Genomic DNA, 13,368 nt, shown 5'->3' with positions numbered 1-13,368 from the left:
GAGATACAAGTCCTTGTTGACTGGTGCATCCCGGGGCTTACAACAGAGCCTGGCACACAGTAGATGCTCAATAAAGACGCCGAGTGAGAAGAACCACAATGCAGGAACGAGACAGGGCTGTGAAGATCAGGGGCGATCCACAGGTGTCACACCGTCCCTCCCTGCTCATGCCCATGGCAGATGCTTCTCCTGGACATCCTCCCCTCATTGCTCCCAAGCCAGCTGAGTCGACATGTTGTTTCCAGGATTTCTCGACCTTGGTACTGCTGACATTTTAGACCAGATAATTATCTGTCATGGGCGTGGGGGGGGGGCTATCCTGTGCCTTGCCGGGACATGGAGCAGCATCCCTGAGACCTTCCAGCGGAAGTGAGCAGTACCACCAAACTTGTAACAACCAAAAACATCTCAAGGCAGTGCCATATGTCCCCTAGACAGGGCACAACTTCTGGGGACAGAAAACCTCTGCCTTAGACCTATTTGCTGCCCCGGGGTTAAAGCTCTCTTCCCACCCCCACTGGAGAGAAACCAACACTATCCCATTTCCTTTTTGCTTAAACAAAAATAACCACTCTCCTACTAAAGGGAGGGGCAGCAAAACAAATCTGTTACCGGAACCATCCGTAGCAACTTGTGATTTGTCCCGCCCTCCTACAGAACAAGTACACTTTCTAGAGCAGTCCTCAGCACACTGCTCCGCAGCACGGATCCACAAAGCAAGGTTACAGTCGACAACAAGGTAGCCACAGGATGCCCCACCCAGCCCTGAAACTAACAGCAGCTCCCCCCAAACCAGATGTCTATGGAACCCAATAACTAAAAAAGTAACACTTGCATCTATACATTTATTTTCATTTCGTTTTCCTACTAATTCATTTTTATTGATTTACAAATTATTGCTCTGTGACAGAAGGAAATTTAAAAGGGACACCGTCAGCACACACGCCTTTAGAACACTTTCCCTGGAGAAAACGCAAGCCACATTTCCAACCCGCCAAACACAAGGAAGTTTTTGGAACACAATCTGCTTGAGGTAGAGATTTGCTAAACCCACAGAGGAAAACGCTAACCAAACAACAACATTTAGGAAGATAAAAGAACCTACCCGTACCACGCAGGGAACCACGAAGCAGAGGAGAATTTTGCCTCTCTCGTGGCCCCCAAACCGCATCCGTGGGCTGGGGCCGAGCGACTGCTGGAGGGGGACCAGGACATGGTAAAATGCAGATGCTCAGGCCCAGTGCAGACTGTCTCACCCAGAACATCTGGGCTGGATCCCGGGAAACTATTTTTAACCAGTTCTACCAGGTGCTCTTAGTCCCTCCCAGGCCAGCTGGGTTTGGGGACAAGGGCTGCAGTTGTGGCCAGTGAGCCTGCAGCACTTCCCCTCCTCTGCCCCCTCCCCCAAACCCAGGGCCCTGAGCCAGATTCTGACAGATGCCCAGGTGACTTACCTGCACACAGCTGCTGAAAATTAGAGCTTTTGAAAGCACTCAGAACTAGAACAGATTATAACCGATTAAAAGAGTCCTCAAAGGGATCTCAGGTCACCTGGTCAAATCTCCTAATTTACAGCAGAGGAACCGAGGAGCCAAGAGGTTCTCCAACACCAAACACTCGGCCAGCAACACCTCTGGGATCAGCACCCCAACACCCCAACCCCACATGACTGCAGTTCTGCCAGCTTCCCAGCAACTTGTCTGACTGCAAGAAGCTTATCGTTTCCAGGGGGCAGCCTGATGTCGTGAAGTGGCTCTGGATGCCCACTGAGGCTTCTGGAATCCACACCCACTTTCCCCAAGCAGCAAGCTTCCCTTCCCGCAAGCATCCTGACTGTCCCAACCTCTCTGCTACCTGGAAAACTTTTTGATTCAATACTCTCCACCTTTTTTCCCCCACGGCACTGCTTTCTGAGGGGCTGGCTTGTGGGCTGGGCTTTTGGGGGTTTGTGGGGCTTTGTTTTTTTTCAGGCAGGGGGTTTGCATGGCTGGCAAGCTGAAATAGTCCCCCTGCCTACCGCCAATAAGGCCATTTATCCAGTGCAGGCTTTGGAGGGGCTCCACGGTAGGAGCACGAGCCTGGCCTTAGTGAGGCCAGGTATAAATCCTCTCGCTGGGCCATTCTCGGTCTAGTGTGAAATGAAAGGAGAGAAGTTTCCCACTGCCCTTTACGGCTCCCCGCAATATGAAGCTGGCCCAGGGCAGCACCCACTTCACTCTTCAGACGGTCCTCTTTATCTTCCTAAAATGGCAGTGCTGAGATTGTGTATTTCCAGGTACAGGTATATGACGTGCCATATAACAAAAATCCAAAAACGTCCAACCCGAGACCTGTGTTGGCTAGCATGCCTTAACTCATAAACAAACCTCCTAGTTGTTTCTTTAATGTGGTTACACCAAGAGTATTTTTGTTTCCTCTTTGAGAATTCCAAGAGCAAAAAAGCAACTGAGTACCAACAGGCAAAAAATCAAATAGTCCATCTGGACCAGAAGGGGACAAAGGGGCGCCAAGTGACAGTCAAGCTAACTGTGCATCACACACACATTCTCCAAGACTCAGGAAACTAGCCCAGAATATGGGGTACACATCCTTACTCACATTTCACCCATAAATACACATATACGAAGTCACAGAAGGTGAGCGGGGCCATCCACCTGCCTCACGGCTGCGTTCTGTTTTGCAGATAGTATCCATTGTCACTGAGGTACAATAAGCCCCAGCGTCAACATCAAGCCCAGGCTGGACAAAAAGAACAGAGTGAGTGGAAGAATCCAGGACACAGGGCAATGGAGCCAAGCGTGAGCAGAAGCCCCACTGCTGGCCGTAGAGGAGGTCCATAGGTTGGAGAAAGAAGTGCCCATCATCACCCTGGACCCACCACCTACTTCTGCTGCACCCTGCCTGGGGCAAAATTCAGCAGCCACCAACCCAGACCTTCAGCCTAGGTGGACCCTGAATCCAGGGGCCAAAGGCTCGACCTGCTCCCATTCTGGGTCTGGGCTATAAAATAAAACCCAAGGCATGCTGCCAGGCACCAGCAGGAAGGGAACGCTGCCTTGAAATGTCTGTCCTCAGGTCCAACATGGCATGTACTATCGTGTGCAGAAATCACTCCTCACAAGAGCCGACCTTAACTTCCCCCCTTCTGGTTTTTAGTTAGGAGGGGCCAGCAATGTTCCAGGAGGAAACAGCCCAGAGGAGGTTATGCCCACCTGTCTTCAACAGAGGAAATCAGAAGTCAAGAAAGCGCTGGATGGGACAGGAAGAAGTACTGGAGGAGAAAGGTGTGTATTTTCTATCAAACATATTCAATAAAGAGGATTGATGGATGCCTTACAGTCTTTTTTTTAAGATTTTATTTATTTATTTGAGAGAGAGAGAGCACGAGCGGGGAGGAGGGGCAGGAGGAGAGGGAAAAGCAGGCTCCGTGTTGAGCGGGGAGCCCGATGCCGGGCTCCATCCCAGGACCCTGGGATCATGACCTGAGCCGAAGGCAGACGCTTAACGGACTAGAGCCACCCAGGCGCCCTGCATTACAGAGTCCTTAAAACAAGAAATGCAAGCTTTCAAGCCTTCCCAGCGTGAGTATTTGTTAAGTCATGGGGCAGAGGGAGAGGGAATCTCAAGCAGACTCCCCGCTGAGCACGGAGCCCGACACACGGGGCTTGATCTCATGACCCTGAGATCATGACCTAAGAAACCAAGAGTCAGATGCTTAACCAACCGAGCCACCCAGGCGCCCCTAAAATAAATACATTTTTTTTTAAAAGATATGTTGAAATCCTAAACCCTGTCTTTACAGTTGTAATGAAGCTAAGCTGAGGTCAGAACGGACCAGGGTGAACCCTAATCCAGTGACTGCTGTCATTCTAAGAAGCAAATTTGGACCTAGAGAGACACTCACCAGGGGTGGGGGGATTTCATTTGAAGACAGACACAGAGATTGGAGAGATGCAGCCTAGAACCAAGGAACAGGGACGACTGCGGGCAGCCACCAGAAGCTGGGAGAGGCGGGGGAGGGAACAGGGCCCTGGCAACACCTTCCTCTGGATGACTGACCTCCAGAACTTCGAGAGAATGGATTTCTATTAAGCCACCTGATTTGTGGCGATCTGTGACAACAGCTGCAAGAACCTAGAAACTCAAAGATCTCTAACCGATAAGGGAAGGGCAGCACAGCGTGGCCAATCACCCGTCCGCCGCCATCACTGGGGTAATGCCACCAGCATCCCAGATGCTTCCGGCCACACCCAAGTCCTCCGCAGGTGAATGAAAATGGGTATTTTTTTTTTAAAGTCCAAGTGCACAAGGGGAGCGGTAAAGTGCTCAGACTGCGGGACGGAACCGGGCATACCCCACTGACAGATACCCCAGCTCTGCCACTCACCGGGGAACCTTGGACAGATTACTGGGCCTCTCCGCACCTTGCTCTCTCCATCTGATAATTAAATTGAGTAACTTCTACGTCCTTCCCAGGGCCGTTTGGAGGAGTAAATGAGGCAAGCTGAGCAAAATGCTTAGCATGGTGCCCACTATCCAGTGAGCCCGAAATAAAGGTTAGCTAGTAATATTAATCGTTGTTAGCAACTTCTCAGACTGTCCCTCAAGGGGCTTTGAGCAGATGCCTCGGTCCGGCCTTTCTGCCTTCCGAAGGAGGACCTGGATCTTGAATTCTTCCATCAAAGCTCAGGAGCTGCTACCTGTCGCTCACAGGAGCTGGCAGGAACCTCGCTTTTGACTTTCCTGTTCTTCAGACCCCAGAAATCTCTTCCTTTCCCGTTGTCCTTAATATTTACCATCTCACTGTGTTCCATCAAATTTATTCTCAGTGCCCATCGCCTTCCTTTTTCCAGCCTCGCCTGCAGTGAGCTTCATGTAATTTAGGGACACTGGATTGCTTATTCTAAAAAAGACAAACTCCTAAATTGCATATACTTGGCACATATCTTCAATCCTAAGTCTTCCAAACAATTGTGTACTAAGAAGTGGTAAGCCAATGCGCCATGATTAAAATGTGAGTCCCCAAAATAATTTCTTAGCTCCTTACATTCGAATGTTTAAATATGAAAATCGTGTTGCTGTCTGTTTCATCCGTATTAGCGGAGATGACAGAAAATCTTTTATCAGAAACCCCTAAGGGCTTTTTAAGGCCATTACAAGGTACAGAGCTGCAGACCCTTAGCATCTCCAGTTGGATTTATTGCGTCAGGGTGAAAGCCTTTTTTTTAAAATAATGGAAATTGCTATAATTATAATCACTTTAGAACACCATTATTATTATTAAGAAGACCAAATTGCATGGTTCAAGCGGCTGCTGGTTCTCTACTGTTCGAAAGAAGTCACGTGATGGTATCAAACACCTGGCACTCATCTCCATGCCAACGTGGTCCTGCTCTCACACGGGCTTCGGGGCAGATGCCTGTGATGTCTTCAACGGCGGCAGGCAGAACGACGAACCCCTGGTTCTTGATGAAAGCATTCAGGGAACGAGCACATGTCCAACAGTGGGCTTTCCTAAGGGAGACCAGGGTTCTGTGCAGCTCTGGTTCCTAATGACCTCTCCCTCTCCCATGCATACCTGGATCCAACCATTCAGTGGGTCACCCTGAAGGGAGGGAAAGGATGAAGGGACAGCAAGGGGCTGGAGTCCATTTTTGGTCACCCATTGAGGCCCTAACACCTTGGGCTTTAAGGTCCAAGGACCTCTGGCTGGAGAGGGTAGTTAAAGGCCAATTTTTTTTTTAGAGGGAAAAATAGGGGTGCCTGGGTGGCTCAGTCGGTTGAGGTCTGCCTTCTGCTCAGGTCACGATCCTCAGGGCCCTGGGATCGAGCCCTGCATCGGGCTCCCTGCTTAGCGGGGAGTCTGCTTCTCCCTCTCCCTCTGCCTGCCGCACCCCCTGCTTGTGCTGTCAAATAAATAAATAAAATCTTAAAAAGAGAAAAGGAAAATGGGAAAAAGGAAAGGTAGCAGTAGGTATGGGCCCAGTGGTTCAGAACTTGGCTTCTGGAGTCTAGCCACCTGGGCTGGATTGCTGGCTCGCCTCCCTCTTTCTTGTCTGGTTCCCTGGGCCAGTCATTCAACCTCTCCAAGCGTGTTTTCCCATCCCCTAAATGGATATCAGAACTGCGAGGTGGTTGCGAGGACCCCCCCCAGGAGAACACACACACACACACACACACACGCACGCACGCACGCACGCAGCAGGGTGCTTACCAGGAGGGGAGCCCTCCACACAGTCAGGGACTATTACTTCTCCAAAAATTCTTGGTTATTTAATGCCTGAATTTACAATTTCATTCTTCTCTCCACCTAAGCAAGTTTTATTTTAGGTTTAGGAGAATCAGCAGAGAATAAATGCATAACTCTTGGCCATTAATGGAGCAGGAAACCTCACTCCAAGTTCAGAAGTCACCCCAGGGCCTGCTGCAAACACCTTGCTGGTGGCCGGAGACATTTCAGGAGGAGACAGGGAAGAAATGAATCCCAATGCACTTGTCACTAATACCTAAGAGTTTATAGTAGGCCTCTGGAAAGATCGTACACACGGATCTTGCTATAAAACAGCTTATTACTAAATCAGGCCAAGAAGGAGGAACAGAATATTTCATTCCCCGTCAAATGTAAAAATTAAATCTGGATTGTTAAAAACAGCCTTCCCTGGAAACATGCTCATCTTTAACTGAGAAATAACCTTGAATGAACTACTTCCTTGGCCAGGGTAAAGATATAAGCACTAGGCTTCAGTACGATCCTGTTAATTAAACTTCATCATTTTAAAGTAAAGGTCACTGGGATGCCTGGCTGGCTCAGCCTGCAGAGCATGTGATTCTCAGAGCTCCGGGAGGTGAGTTCAAGGCCCACGGTGGGCCTAGAACTTACTTAAAAAAATAATAAAATAAAGGTCACTGGATTAATTAATAAAGAAAAGCTATTATTTATGAAAGTTTTTTTTTTTTTTGAGAACCCAAGAGAAATCTTATCCCCCCCACCCCCGTTTTTCTTGAGCCTTTCTTTTCCCCTTCCTGTCTTCTCTGGAGGGAGACAGACATCAAGGACCCCTTTCATCACAGCACCCAAACTGCCCAAACCTTCACTTTAGTACAAAGACTTCCCTTCCACTCAAAAATTAACAAGAGCTCTTCCCCACAAGGCACATGTTTTACAAAGGGAGAGTCATTTCCTGTTCCCAGAGATCATCCTTGAGCCACTAAAGAGGTTCATCCGCAATCTTGCGAAACCTTGGGAAGGCAAAAAGTACAAAGTTCTCATTCTCACCACGAGCGCGTGTCTTCACGTGGTGGCTCTTACCAGCACCCACACCTCTGTGGTCAAGTTAAGCTCCCTCAGCTGACGCCCTCCCCCTCCCTGCCCACCATCCCCGCCGGGAAGACCAAAGACAAGGAGGAAAGGCAACCAGAGTTAAAGTTTTGAGCAGAACACATTTCTGAAGGTTTTTTTTTAAAACTAATTAAGCAAGTGTAGAAGTTACTCAGTAGAGTTTCTTTTTTTAAAAGAATTAGCATGGAGCGTCTTTCCTCTTAAGAAAGTCTTGAATAATTTAATTAGAATTACACCAAAGTCATGAGTATGTTCTATTTATGGGGGAATCATACTGAATTGAAACTCAAATGACAATGTTAAAAATAAAAACAAAGTATCTTGGGACTGTACTCAATTGATGAGAAAAACCTGACTTCAAATCACACTTAGATTAGGTAAACGTGGAAAGAGGAGGGGGGCCAAATCAACTCCAGGAATTCTGTTTCTCTTAAGATCACTGAGCCGGGGGCCATTGTTTCTTGCAACAAAAAGTGCTAACAAATTAAAATCAGATTAAGATAAAAAGAAGGCTGTTTGGTTTTATTTTTATTTGGTCATCGGGAAGCCACCCGGCCCCGGAAGGCTTGCTCAGCCCGTATTTTTCCGCAGGAGCAGGACTGCATTTAGTACATTCCACACACACGTGTGCAGACGCTGGCTCCGTGCAGAGAGGCTGGGCGGCTGGGCAGGCGGGAGGAAGCCGACGAGCCAACTCCGGGAGAGGAGAACAGCACGGCGGCCACGCGGCCCCCTCCGCCCGCAGAGCCAGCGAGCCTCCGCGGACAGGGCTGCTCGGCGGAGCTCGCGTACAGATCCCTCTCCAGGCACTGCGCCTCCGGAGCCGGCCACCAGCCCCCGTAGCAGTGAGACAGCATGGGGTGTGTGTGTTGGGGGGGCGGAGAACCGGCACCCGAAGTGAGCCCCCAGTACCCACAGCATCGCACCCAAGGCCCACGGTGCCGGCTCCCCGCTCGCCAGAAGGGCTGCCCGTTGGAGGCGCTCGCCGCCCGGCCGCTCGGAGGGGAGGACTAACAAGTTCTGAAACACTCGCGCACACCCTCGGCTGCGCCCCGGACAGGACGGCCCGCGCTCCGCGTCCCCAGAGCGCGCGCCCCGCTCCCGGCCCTGCGGGGCCCCTCAGCGTGTGGTTGGGGGCGACGCTAAACCGCGCGCAGGCACTGCCGGGCGCCCCCCCCCCCAGAACCCCGGACAACCTGCGGCTGCAGCCTGGGGGACCGCAGGGGTGGCGAGGAGCGGGTCCCCTGGGCGAGCGAGCGAGCAAGCGCCAACCTACCTTCTGCGGGGGGGTTCCGATCAGCATCTCCAGGTAGTAGCCACGGCCAGAGTCGCCCTGCAGGTTGTCCACCATGGCTAAGAAGTTGGCGGCGCCGCCGGCGGGCTCCAGGGCGAGCGCCAGGCCGTCCGCGTGGGGCGCGGCGCGGGGCGCGGCGGGGGTCCCGGGCCCGGGGGTGGGCGCGGCCACGCGGAGGGGCAGCGTGAGGGGTGCGGGGGCCGGCGCCGGGGCTGCGCGCAGGAGCCACTGGGCCAGCAGCGGCAGCAGCAGCGCCGGGGCCTGCGCGCCCATGCCCGCGGCGGGGCCCGGGGGGCGCGCCCGGCCGGGCCCGTCCCGTCCGGCGGCGGTGGCGGCGGTGGCGGTGGTGGTGGTGGTGGTGGCGGCGGCTCGGCGCGGGGCTGCGGGCAGGGCTGGGCGCGCACCGGGCGGGCGGCGGCAGCTGGGAGGAGCGCCGCGGGAGGAGGACCGGGGAAGCGGGAGGAGGCGCCGGAGCCGGAGCCGCCCCAGCCCGCGCCGCCAACTTGAGCAAGTTGGTCGCCGCTGCCCCCTCTGGCGGGCGGCGGCTGCCCCGCAGAGGCCGGGCCCCTCCCCCGCGGCCAAGGTCACAGCTGAGCGCGGGGTCCGCTGGAGCGCACCCGGCGCGCCCTACCCACTCTCTCGCTCGTCTCGGGCCGCGCCTCTTCCCCGGGAAAACTCGAGTCCCGAATTTCCTCGGAACGCGCCCCGCTGCTACGGCCAACGGATGTGACGAGGCTCGTCTGCTACCAGGGGGAAAGTTTCGGGAACCCTTAAAGGGGCAGCGAGGGCCTGAACTGGCCCCACGGCCCCGCGCGCGAGGGGGCCCCCGCAGCGGTGGGGGGGTGACTTGAGGGTCAGAGAGGACAGTAGGGAATCGTCAGAGAGTCGCGAGCTTCATCAGGAGTCAGCACCTCCCCTCGTTAAGTTCATCCCTGCCGCTCTTAAGCCCACGGGAGTCTGGCTGCATCTCTGGGCATTTCCCGTGCGCTGAACCCCCGCCCCCACCCCGGTTTCTCCTCACTCCCTCTCCTCTATCCCCACTTCGGCCCCTGGCTGCTGGGGCTGGGGGGAGGCAGGGAGAGCGCAAGAGCTTTGGAGACCTCTCCCTAGAAATCTTGGAGGGGGAAGCGGGCTTGGCTGCCTTTGCTGCCGCCCGGGGCCTAGGCTCCCCGAGGCGCCCACCGTTGCCGCCGGGGAGGTGGGGTCCGCTGCTGGCTTTGAGCTTGGGCTTCTTCGCCCCACGCTCGTCCTCGGCCGTAATGCAGACAATAAGATGCCGGGAGCTGCTCTCTCACCTCCCCCAGGACTCCCTCAGTCCACCGAGCAAGTTGCAGTCACGATGCAAAAATCAGGGCCGCCAAGTCTGGACCGCTGCCTTCCATCCCTGCCTCCCCCCGCCCCCCCCCCCCCCGCCACTCCGCCGGCCTTCGGAGGATTATCTAATGAATACTTGTTTAGCGGTGAACACCAAGACCAAGTAGCGCAGTAGTGCAAACAACGAGGGTTATTTTATTTCAGGTACTAAACGCAGGGGGGACAGTTGCACCAGCTAAAGCCCATCGATTTCTACTGAAACAAGGAGCAGAAAAATCTTTCTACCTCCTCCAGCTGAATTATGCTGGCTGTTTTGGAAAAACAAACAAACCCATCCTCAAACAGTGGGAAGGTTGGAGCAAAGCTTCACTCCTACCTATCATTCTCAGCTACTTCTGTTCAAGATTTGATTTTTATTCCTGTCTTCTCAATTTTAGAATCAGGTATAACTCTGCAAGAGACCCATATGTCAGAGGTCTTCAGTTGTGTATATAAGAAGCACGTTCTCCCCAAACTATATCCCAACTTTAACAAATCCCGAGCCTCAGAAAGAAAGGCCTAGTTGGGCCTGTGATATAACCTAAATTGATATCCCCATCAATCTGCATAGTAATTCCAGGGCTATTATATTCATATATTCACATTTCAAATTCAAGGTTGTAGAGGAAGTGTAATTTTTAAAGAATGATTATTTATACTCTTTCATGTCCAGTCTTGAGGGGTTCAGAAAGACGTGCAGACGGTTCGCGGAAGAACATAACCTTGTAAAAAGCACATGGAATTTATTAAGGACGTTGGCATTGGGGCTACCTGATGTAAAGTTCAACATTAGAGACATTTGCTCTAATAATTAACCACAAGGGAAAATTTTAAAACTCAAGTCTAATTAAGGTTTGTCCTTCATGGTGCTCCTGACTCCACCTAGTGTGAGTATTCGTGAACTTTTCATTTTGAAAGGACTCGTTTGGGTTTATGGGAAAACAGATGCATTAAGATATCGTCACAGAGGAGCTCATGCAGTTTTAATGGATGGCAGAGCTGTCTCATCAGAAAATAACGTGGGCTGAAGTGACGGCATCTGATGACAGTCCCCTTGGCCATCTCTGTTTTATGAATGGTCTCGTGGTTCTTGACCCCTCCTCAGAACGAGGATGCTGGCTGGGTCTGGAAAAGAATCATTTCACCTGCCAGGTGTTCTCACTGAAACCCTATGGGGCAGGCCTCTCAGGGGGCAGCATTAGAGACTCTATATCCTTCCAGAAGCACTCCTCTAAGAAAGAAGCCGCTTCCCATAGCACGGGCAAGGAGGGGGGAGAAGGTGGCCCCCTCACGCACCTACAACACCCCTGCATCCTCTTCAAACTGCCCCATGCCCCCTCCATGCACTGAGGGCCCCCAGCCATGCACTTCCTGGGGCCTCTCAGAAAAACCAGGGCCTACAGGTGAGACTGGCCCATCCTCCTTGTAAAGAGCAAACATCCTCACCAAGAGCTCCTCTGGACAGCAGAAGGTGAGGACAGGTCTCACCCTCCTGTGCAAGGAGCCAACCAGGGATTCCTTCCAGAAGAATGTGGTGCTTGGCCAGGAAGATTGTCATCAGTGTGGTTGTTGATGTTCACCTTTTCTTACTGCTAGCTCTGAGCTCCTTTTACACCAGCAATTCTCAAATTTTGGGTCTTAGGGCCCTTTAAGTCTCTTAAAATTGGGGACCCCCATGGAGCAGTTGGGGGGCTCAGTGGGTTAAGCAGCCCACTCTTGATCTCAGCTCAGGTCTTGATCTCAGGGTCATGAGTTCAAGCCCCGTGTTGGATGTAGAGATTACTTAAAAATAAAATCTTAAAAAAAAATTTTTTTTGAGGACCCCAAGGAGTTTTAATAAACCCATTATACAACAACATAAAATAACATTTTATGAAAACTAATCTTTTCAAAAAGTGAGAAGAATGGTTATTTTGCATTTTTGCAAGTCTCTTTAAAGGGTCAGATCATACTTGGAGAACTGCTGTGTGTACTATCTTTGGTTTCTACGTTTGCATCTACATTTTCAAGCTATAATGACTCCTCTGTATCAGGCACTGTGTCAGCTGCTGGAAGAGAAAGGTGAAGTAAGATCTGGTCCTTGCTCTTGAGTTTGCAGACTCAGTCAAATGGCTCGCTCCTCTATCTGAGCGCCTCCCACACTTAGCAAGAGGAGGACACCAGCCACCTGCAGCCCTGTGAGAGCTTATCAGCTCATCTCTTTATTCTCCTGTAGCTTCATTTTCTGCCTGTCTCCTGGTTCCTTCTCAGAAACTTACAAACATGCTTACAGCCCCCTCTTCTCTTTTTTTAAACCCATCTTCATCCCACTTCTGCCGGTTGCTGGGCCTTTTCTCCTTCCCCTTATAGCCACACTCGGTGAAAAGAGCTGCCTGGCCTCCTTACCTCAACTTCCTCCAACTCCAGTCACTTTTCACCCCACAAAACTCCACTCCCAAATGGACAGGCTAGTAGACTTTTCTCCATCTGTATTCCTACCCAGCCCCTGGGCAGCGCTCCATGCTCCTTCCTCGGAGCCAAGCCTGGCTGCTCAGTGAATCACCTGGGGGATCCTGCCTGTGCCTCTTCCCATTCAGCTGGTTTGGGACCAGCCTCCTAGTTGTAAACTGCTAGTTTTAAAAGCTCCCCAGGTGAACCAGAAAGTAGAGCACGGGAGAAAGGGGACAAGGTGTCGGACTGAAGAGATTCAGGAGCCGTGTGGTCCTGAATTGATTTGGAAATTTCAGTAGGTATTCCTGAGATCCTTTTTTTTTTTAATTAAAGATTTTATTTATTCGAGAGAGAGAAAGAGAGAGAGCACATGAGCAGCGGGGAGGGGCGGAGGGAGAGGGAGAAGCAGACTTCCCGCTGAGCAGGGAGCCCAATGCGGAGCTGGATCCCAGGACCCTTGGGATCATGACCTGAGCCGAAGGCAGATGCTTCTCAGGCTAAGCCACCCAAGCGCCTGAGATCTTTCATATTTTAAAAAAATAAGCATTGGAGTACCTGGCTGTATCAGTCAGTTGAGTGTCTGACTCTTGGTTTTGGCTTGGGTCGTGATCTTGGGGCAGTGGGACCAAGCCCCACATCAGGATCTGCACTCAGTGCGGAGTCTGCTGGAGATTTTCTCCCACTCTCTCTCCCTTTCCTTCTGCTCCTCTCCCTGCTTTCATTCTCTCTCTCTCACAAATGAATAAATAAAATCTTAAGAAAATAGTAATAAGCCTTGCTGCATCTACTGGAAAGGCCTACATACAATGAGCACCCATAGAGCCTACATTAGGGCTTCTAAATATCACTTCACTGTAAACCAAACTGTGGCTCCCCAGAAAAGGCTGATTATAGGTCTGGGGAAGAAACCGAGCATGGTGACCCTGGACCATTTTGTCATACCAGAAAGCAA

At 51.7% G+C, this 13,368-nt stretch overlaps 1 protein-coding gene across 1 annotated transcript in view; it reads right to left on the bottom strand.

Moving 5' to 3' along the window:
• The window catches only part of BACE2 (beta-secretase 2), a 91,624-nt gene extending 82,677 nt beyond the window's left edge, over positions 1-8,947 (bottom strand). Inside the window, exon 1 of the mRNA XM_027582606.2 lies at positions 8,616-8,947. Coding sequence (XP_027438407.1) covers positions 8,616-8,906 — 291 coding nt within the window. The 5' untranslated portion in view covers positions 8,907-8,947. The remainder of the gene's footprint in view (positions 1-8,615) is intronic.
• Positions 8,948-13,368: the final 4,421 nt, after the last annotated feature.

This window comes from Zalophus californianus, chromosome 1 (assembly GCF_009762305.2).
Source record: "Zalophus californianus isolate mZalCal1 chromosome 1, mZalCal1.pri.v2, whole genome shotgun sequence".
NCBI lineage: Eukaryota > Metazoa > Chordata > Mammalia > Carnivora > Otariidae > Zalophus > Zalophus californianus.
The sequence above is the reverse complement of the archived record's forward strand: the minus strand, read 5'-3'. Positions and strand labels throughout refer to the sequence as shown.